This window comes from Haemaphysalis longicornis, unplaced genomic scaffold (genome assembly GCF_048455015.1).
Source record: "Haemaphysalis longicornis isolate Haplotype H1 unplaced genomic scaffold, Haemaphysalis longicornis Haplotype H1 scaffold_1, whole genome shotgun sequence".
NCBI classification, from domain to species: Eukaryota; Metazoa; Arthropoda; class Arachnida; order Ixodida; family Ixodidae; genus Haemaphysalis; species Haemaphysalis longicornis.
In genome coordinates this window covers 326,792,767-326,801,788 of record NW_027526203.1, presented here as the reverse complement: position 1 = coordinate 326,801,788, position 9,022 = coordinate 326,792,767, and the positions used below count along the sequence as shown (strand labels likewise).

The following is a 9,022-nucleotide window of genomic DNA, read 5'->3' as shown; positions in this document are numbered from 1 at the left end:
TGAGTTGCTTATTACCCGATTTAAACACAGGAATTACATTGGCGATTTTCCAAACGGTCGGCACAGTACCTGTCTCTAACGATTTAGAAAAAAATTATAGATAAATAACGAGCATTCCATTTTGCACAACGCTTCAAAAACATGTTTGGTATACCATCTGGCCCGGCACCTTTAGTAGTGTCGATATTCAACATTCAATGACTCCTAAATATCGCTTTTTATAATTGCTTTCACCATTTCCTTTCAAACTTACTACACCCTTGCTTCTGAGTGATGTTACCATGAATTACCATGAAATATTTCTACAACCTGTGAATTCGGCTAGTGAAACTGCTGTATGGAATACTCCATATAGGTAAGCTTGTTGGCAGACCGACATAACTAGTGAGACCTGTAGAGGAAATAGAGTTTACTACAACAGAAAAGCCGTGAGGGAAAAGTTTGCCGTCCACCTGAAATACAGCCATACGACTACGATATAAAACTAAGAAGCTTTCTCAGAAACTTCGCCGTTAAACAAACATTCGTCCTGGTCTAGGATACAAACCCCAGGCCACCGCCAAAATATGCTGTCGCTCTACCAACTGAGATAACCAGGAGGATAGCTAGCCGTTTGTAGAGCGAGAGCAAATTTATCAACGAATCGAAACAAGGGATAAATGCTAATCGACCAGGTTTAGGGGAAATTTCCAAGATTGAGTAAGTTTCTGCGAGGGAAAAAAAGCTGGACCACAAAGATTGTTTTCTCAAATGCGAAGTTTCTGATAAAGGAGTAGATTGATCTTTCATTTGTAGCCGGATGGCTGCATTTTAGGTGGTTCTCAAATTTTTCCTCGCAGAAGCTTCCTCTACCTTGGGGATTTTTCCTAAAACTGCTCGATTAATGGTGCAAAAGATTGGACGCGGTCAAATGATGTGATGAGAATTGGCGTCAACAGCTGTTGCCGTTTACAAGGAACACTAGAAGGGGAAGGGGCTTGCGCAAACAACAATTTATTTAGCACCTCAACGGCGAGAAAGAAGGCGGCCAGTGATGTCAACGAGATACCAGGGCCTTTTTCATTATGTCACGGCGAAAAGGAGCTTCTTTCCTTGTAAGCTTCGTTTCTACGGCGCTCACCTTGTGGAAGATACTGTAAATAAGTCGTTAGAAGTCTAGAACATGGTGTCACAATGCCTTTCGTAAGGTCGTCCAGTTTTTACCCCTTGTGTTGTCCAGTATTTCCCCCCTTGTATTTTTTGTGCTATCACTCTCAGGCAGGAACACCTGCTTAAAGCTGATCGGTACGTGTTCATTCATGATAAGAGCGCGGTGAGAATGCAATTCTAAGTCCATTCAGAGGTCTCAGAATAAGTTCACATGCCAGGACAAGTTGGTCTCGTTGATCTATTGCCCGCAGCTGATATTGTCGAAGAATCGTAGCGATAATTACCTTCACCTCCATTGAAGCAAATCTTTGCCCTGCAAAGCAAGAAAACAAAGAAAACTGCTGTATTGAATTTCGAATGACAATATAATTTCCATAAATACTGTTTTTATCGTTCGATTATAAAATTTATGGTATCAAATTTTGACATGTATTTTTAGCCTCGCAAAAAAGCAAAAATATACGCGTTAGCGGGTAGCCGACGGCAGTTCACACGGGCCGTGTACGGCGGCGCGTCTCTCACAAGAAGCGTAAACTATTTGGCAAGTGTAAACTATTTGGAAAAGTGTACAAACTTGCAAACAGCCAAATTTACTGCGGTTTTGTAACTATCGTTTAATTTAAAATTATTTGGCTTGTATGCGCCGAAGCTGCAGCTGCGCTATGATGGGTACCGTAGTGGAGGGCTCCGGATTAATTTCGACCACCTGGGGATCTTCAACTTGCGCTGAAAGCCCGCCGCTATTAGTCATTTCACGTGATTACTTCTGAGCGCACGTATTAATCGAGTCGTTACAAACGCGGATGCTTGCCGTTGCTTGCTCGGCAAAGTAAGCTCTTTGCTTGAAGTCCTTTAGTCCGAAAGCTAAGCTGATAGCGAAACTAGAAAAGAAAGGAATGTCGACAATTAGCTTTGCAAAAAAACTGCGATAAACATATCACATGATGGCTGGTGATGAATGTATTGCCACAAACACACTTCCGTGCACTTTCCTCCGGAAATTCACTCACGAGCGGATTGTTCGGTTCGTTCTGAAGTACCAGGATCATGAATTGCCGTGTCATTCCCCTGGATGGCACATCTCCCTCATGACTAGAAGGGCATCACGATCCCGCTTTTAGAGATGGAAAAATGCGCGTCACTCTACCTTACTGTCTACACATCCTCCAAGGTACTTCATGGGCTACGGGATATCCTCATTCGTCGGCTCGCTGCCACTTTGAGTGGATCACCCCCGGACTCGCTAAAAGGAGGCCACAATGATTGCGACTATGTCGCTGCGTCGTGACCTATACGCGCGGACATTTTTTTGCTTTTTGCTTGGAGCGACGTTTGCATAATGTCATGGAGCAAGAATAAAATAGGAGGGGAAACTGAGCTTCCTGGGGCAGCCTGATAACGTCACAAGCACTTGGCGAACGTCAAGTTTCGGGCATCTGGCGGCAAGCGGAGGAAGTGCGCGGTCATCGCCACGGCCGTTGAGCGTTCTGTTCGCGCCCGCCCAGTCCAACCCGGCCGCGGCATCGCGTCGGCATTTCGCCGGGCCGCCGACACATTCAGTGTCCGAAGCGAGAGTGTGTGCGCTCTTCTGGGCTTCCCTTGGCTGAAGAGCCCGCCTTCGCGATTAATGTTCTGTCAAATTTAAATCGGCCGCTTCGAGTGAATAAAAGGAGCATTTTCTTTTAATTGGAAAGCAATCTTGCGCGAGCAGAAAGCCCAAAATACAAACCTGTAAACGCCAAAAATGTAAAACATGTAAACGCACGGCCTTATCTCGTATGCGATGCGCTCGAAGTGAGTTGAGTGCACCGGCCAATTTATTGGTCATGCGACAGTGCACTGAGAAGTGCCAGCATAACCGACGTTGCGGGACGATGACGTGCGCACGCACGCGCGCGCGCTAATTGTCCGAGATAAACGCGCGTTCCGTCCCCGCGTCGCGCAGCAGCTCGAGCGCATAGAGATTCACTCCTTGTGGCGAATGCTGCAAACAACAGTATTGCTTTTAACACATTCAACCAGGTGCCGCTGTCAAACTGTTCGCCGCCGCAGCTGCGGAGCTCCGTACGTCGCCGTAGTTATCATTGTGACATTATCTGGTCGCTCGATCACGCCGGCCTCAAAGGAGTTTCCTCTCCAATATATTCTTGCTCCGTGCATAATGTTCTACTATAATAAGACCCGATATCAGAGCGGGGTAGGGAAATTAACCCGATGGAAGAGGGGGCATGACATGTGGCTTAACTCGCGCGTCTGTTGTTCCTGCGCTGCATGCAGTCCTCTTCGCCGTTGGTCGTTCGCGCTACCCAGCCGCTGTCCTTTCATTTTAGCCCGTATCGGTCGTGTGGCAGACGAGCCAACTATGGGCGAGCATGCAGTACACCTGCCCTCACCCCCAATCCCCTGGCGGGTTCAAATTTTTTTTCGTGTGATTCGCTGCACCGGCATTGCTAATTTTGGGCGCAACTCAAGAAACCACACAAAGTCTCAAAACTGGCTTCATTTCTTTCGGCAAACCGAATGCTGAAAATCGCTTACTTCGTACGTGTAATTTTAGCTGATTACGCAAATCGGCTTGCCTATACTTCTCTTTAGTGCACGCTAAAACAATTAGATCTACAGAAAAAAGAACACCAAATGCAACTAACATTATCCCTTTATTTTTCCGTTATTGCAGCTCCAAAACCTAAATCAAACCACTCCTATTAAACTTTTATTTGATACTCGCGTCGCTATTAGGCTTTGCCCTGATATCGGGGATTTAAAAATTTAAGTATTCAGCTGCCAGAAATACATCTGAATTATCCACCCCTGTTTGCATCTCAAAAAGTTTGTTTTGACGAACTTTCAGATTGGTTCCGTTTCTTTTTTTGAGCATCCAACGCAGCCGCGTAGTAAAGAAAATATGAAAATTCATCACGCTCCTCAACCATTTAGCACACGTAAATTACTTAAGGCACTAATTTTCACTAATTAGGTGTCGGTACATTCGCCCCCCGAAAAGGTAACATTAGCTATGCCTTGCTAGCGCACTGCCAGTGATCGGGCATTTCTTAGGGCAAACAGTTCGCAAATAAGTTTCCTTTTTTTAAAGCTAACTTTCCCAGAAAACAGAAACAGCGTGCTATGCAAAAATGTGCTGTGGTAATTTCTTTTCGGGTGTGGGATGATGGCATCGTTAACACATTTTTCAACTTCTACCTTAGAAAGCCTCATTTTTTGCTTGTTTAATGTATACATGCTGCTCCCGAAAACGAAACAAACCTAATGAGTTTTTAATTTTAGTTGAACCGAGCGCTATTATCCAGTCTTAAAAGAAACGCAATTTTAAAGAAGTATGGAGATACTCTTCCTACCTATGCAGTTTCTGGGGCCAGCAGAGAATGGCACGTAAGCGTAAGGGTTTCTTCGGGAGGAGTCTTCGGGGAGAAATCTGTCTGGGTTGAACACTTCGGGGTCTGGAAATACTTCCGGATCTCTGTGCAGAGCGTATATGAAGATGTCGATGTCGCTGTCCTCAGGAGCCGTGTACCCACCTAGGAAGGTTTAACATAGATGAGGAGCCGTGGGGTGATTTCGGCTGCATTTAAAAGTTGAAAAACTGCTCCACGTGACCATTTCAGTAAGCTCCAAGTCACGAAAAAATTATCTGATTATGGACTCTTATTGCAATTTTTCAGTTAAGGTGAGTTCACTTATAGTTTGTTTGCCTTCACGATATGTAAACCTTGTTTATTTTCAGCACTAGACCACAACCAGAAATATTTTTATGGAGTGAATGACGGTGCGATTTTTTTACTATCGATCGTGGTTTCTAAAACGAAGACCAAAAGTGACCCGTTGCGCGAGAAATCGCTGTTGACCGGGACCGAAAATGGCTGCCGCTTTAAATAGTTAATAAAAGACCCAGATGAGCTAGTTTAAGGTTTGAACCACACTATCTCCCCACATTGGCAGCGGTGGAACAAAGGGAGAATAATAGTGCGTGCCGCGTGACGCCTGAAGGCGACGGCGTGTGAGTAGAACAGTGGCACCCCGGCCCCGGACAACTCTGATTCTACGGAAGCTGTGGCGTACGTTGCCACTCTGCTTGTCAAATTATTTCTCGTCAAAAGAGCAAACAAAAAAGGAAAAGGGAAGACAGGAACAAACAACACGTAGCAGTGAAGAAACCTGTCGAAGTAGCTCGCGCCAAAAGACGACGAAACGAAAGCGAAGAAAGAGACCCGAATATAGAGCGTAGCAGTGAACAAGTCTTTCGCAAGTGTCGCCAGGCTTTCGCCTTCAAAAAATTCTAAGCATACTCAAGTGCCCCAAGGAACTTTTTCGATCCTTTACAAAATATGTTTGACAAAATCACAGGAGGAAACAAGGATAATTTTTAACCAGACTTCTGAAGAAAGAAAGTTACGCTTCGGTCTGCGAAGATTCGATACAAATGTTTGAAGTATGAGAAAAGCAACCGAAACATTTTTCGACGCGTTATATCGGACGTCTAAAGAGATTGTGGGGAAATAAGTGCGTGATAAACAAAAATTATAACCCACGACCAAGCAATTGGGACTAGACAACATTGAAATTTCAGAAAGTCTGAATTTCGCGCTGTACGATGAATATTTGGTGTTAGCGCCGCCGCTCCGCGGCTTTAACAAATCGTTTAGACAACGACTTAATCCAGATTTTGAGCATGAAGGGGCTATTCCGGTGCGTAATTCTATTTATTTATGCTGATGCCACGTATCTTCACGAAACCAACAAATGCTTTAGTTTAATTACTGCAAATTAAGATTCTACTTTTCATTGCCCGCGGCTTAAGCCGAATTTGGTAATCGCGTCTCGCATTCCAATGCAAAAAAGGTTCCAGCATGTCAAGGGGGACACTATTGCCTGCGATTGAAGGTACAATTGGGTTTCCCATATGGAGCAACTTCGGTGCTGAAGGACATTCTCGCAATATGTGTATCGGAGTACAGGGTTCTGATAACACGGTAATTAGTATCTTGAAAAAACGTGATATGGTGATAGGCTTATGCCCTTGAAGTGTTATTTATAAGTGAGCGGCCACCTATGCTTAATCTCACCAAATGGTCAAGCGACTTTTAATCGTAACACGCCACTGCGTACTTTTGCTGACCACAGTGTACTGTCAAAAAAGTGAAATGCGAACATACCTATTTCAGTGTTGCCTGTTACGGCTCTTCCAATGACAGGCACCGGCGGGTAGACACGCTGACATTCCTGCATAATTTGCCAGGGGAATCGTATTCTGGTTTTGTACACCTTCGCTTTCATCAAACTAATCAGGGTATACCTCAAGTCCGATACCCACCTTGAGAACGCGGTCCAAGTACTTAAGCTCCTTTAACGTTTCCATTGTTATATCGCTGCGCAAATCTTCTGTCAGGACGCTATCCAATTCTTGTTGTATTTTTGCCTGAACGTCCGTGTGAAGGGCAATCAGATAGAGGGACCAGGAAATGCCCATGGAAGTTGTGTCGTGTCCCTGCAAAGTTAAGCAGAGGGAGGAGCGATTAAATGTCATATGCCGCTCAGCACGGCCTCTCTGGTATACTGCACTAACGCTCCTTTGTCGCGAATCATACGCAAAGAAAGCAATGGCTCGGCTAGGTTCCACCCCCGAGCGACACCTGCGAGCTGAACTTTACTTGAAACAAGCAAAACCGAAATGCTCCGGTAAATAAACTGACCCCGAAATACCTGCCAATGTTCACCAAGGTAGGTTTACGCCAGCACTTGGAAGATTGCGCCGCAAGTTTAAGGATCCCAAGCGGTCTGAATAAATCCGTATCCTTTGGTTGCATTTGTATGAACTCAACCATTGTAAAAAAATAAGTACAGTACAGAAAATTGGTATTCAAAATATCAGCTGCTGCGTGCTGTGGGAAATATTTGGCCGTCGAAATGTTTTGTTGGCCACAAATAACGTCAAAAGAAGACTGTTTCGGCCACCTCTGCCAGGCAACGGCCCCTATCCTTTGGTTTTACTTCGTTTCGTTTCATTTGTACGTTTGATTGCCCGCCGGCTATCGAATAATTCTTATTCAGTTGCAGCTTGTTGCCCTAGTGAACACCAGCGTAACAGCACTGCCATGTCCTCCGCAAACTATACGAAAGGTTTAAGCCTCGCTCTCTCGGCAACCGGTTTACGGCGTTGGCCAGTGGCTCTGCTTCTGACTCACTAGTGACTCACTAATGATCCACTAACGTCAGGAGTAATTTCTGGGTCATTGGTTACGGGTAAGGAACCCACTCGTATTTCATGTCCCCCTGGGTGACGCACAGGTGCGATATTTCGTTTCAAGATAGATACAAGCCTCACCCTTGCGGTGCGATGCTATACGTTGATTAAGCGTGGTGATGCGCCGCGCCTCACCCCTAAACATTCATAAAGCTTACGAAACCACCTTATTTACGAAAACAATGGGCAAAATTGAGCTAAGAGAACATTTTACAATAGAAAATAATCCCGACAGTTGGAAAAAAAAGCACTGCTTTGTCTCGAACCGAGGCCGTTAGGACCAAACCCCGAGGCTCCACCCATGGGCTACCGAGACCAAATAGCGGAGCAAATTTTAGCAGTTCGTTTTGCAGTCCAGACCAAGGACGCGGGTTTGATTTCCGGCCACGGCGGCCGCTTTTCTGATGGAAGCGAAAAGTGAAAACGCCTGTGTGTTCTAGATGTCGGCGCACTTTCAAAATCCCCAGGTGGTAAAAATTAATCCGGAGCCCTCCACTACGGCGCGCCTCACGCCTGTGTAGCGTGGGCGCCTTAGACTTCATAATCAATCAACGAAGTTTTAGGAGTTCTTCGAAATTATACAATGAATGTTCCAAGCAGGTCAGTACGTGCCGCTGGGTGCGTACAGGAAGTGCTTGGCTTGTACCTACCTGGAAACGGAATGGCGCCCAACAAGTGGGTCGCCATTGGGTCAGTAGTAATTGGCAGGTCACGGGTTAGTTGCGATTAGGTCACGTTACTCATGGTTCACGTGTAACCTCCGGTGTCCCACGGCTTAGTGAATAGAAATTTGTGGGTCATAGTCTATTGGTCTAGTAATTGGTGGTGTAAGGCATACAGGATGGTGACCAACCCATGGGTCACCTGAACGACTAGTAACTCACGTGCAACGCATTTGTGGATTGCCTGTAGGCGGTGGTGATTTTGTAGGACACCGTATACTAGTGAGTAACCCTCTCATAGGAAACCGGCGAGTAACTGGCGGATGGTCCGCCAATTTGTTAAATTCCTTATTATTTCCAACGGTGTTAAAATACATTCAGTTTAGTATACAGGCAGGGCTCCCATAGTCAACAGACTGCAACGGGACCCTTGATTAATTATCGCAATATAAAAAATACACAGAAAGCATCAAAACCAAACAAACAGTAACTAAAAACAAGTAACTAAAAGGAATGAGCACAGCTTACGGAGCGCTAAAGTACAATAAGAAGAAGCAAAGAACTCGGTTTAAGAACATTTAGAGCAAAAACGCTTCACATTATTACCACAATACTAATTCAAACGACGTAAAAAAGGTTGGCAGCAAAAACAATAAATAAACTAGACTCTTGCACTATACATACAATATCGCTCAACTCGGGAAAATTATGTAATGAAATAAACAGTAACGTAGAAATACAGATTATAAAAACAATACATTCCTCGATTCAACAAACAGGTTTTTAGCCTGTGTTTGAACGAAAAGAATGATGAAGATTTTAGTTCTGCCGGAAGACTATTCGAGCTGAAAAAGGAGATGTCATTTGACCATAGTACGGACTATGGGTAATAAGTAATTTTCGTTGGCTGCGAATCTGGTGGAGTTGTTATTTTGTAATGGTTGTCTGTCAA

The 9,022-nt window shown here is 44.8% G+C and overlaps 1 protein-coding gene across 1 annotated transcript in view; it reads right to left on the bottom strand.

The window, feature by feature from the left end:
• Window positions 1-973: 973 nt before the first annotated feature.
• The window catches only part of LOC144151832 (cytochrome P450 4c3-like), a 52,389-nt gene continuing 44,340 nt past the window's right edge, over window positions 974-9,022 (bottom strand). The window contains exons 8-11 of the mRNA XM_077682982.1: window positions 6,479-6,652; window positions 6,321-6,387; window positions 4,506-4,685; window positions 974-1,462 (exon numbers count right to left, since the gene is read on the bottom strand). Of these exons, the coding sequence (XP_077539108.1) occupies window positions 1,293-1,462; window positions 4,506-4,685; window positions 6,321-6,387; window positions 6,479-6,652 (591 nt within the window). The 3' untranslated portion in view covers window positions 974-1,292. The remainder of the gene's footprint in view (window positions 1,463-4,505; window positions 4,686-6,320; window positions 6,388-6,478; window positions 6,653-9,022) is intronic.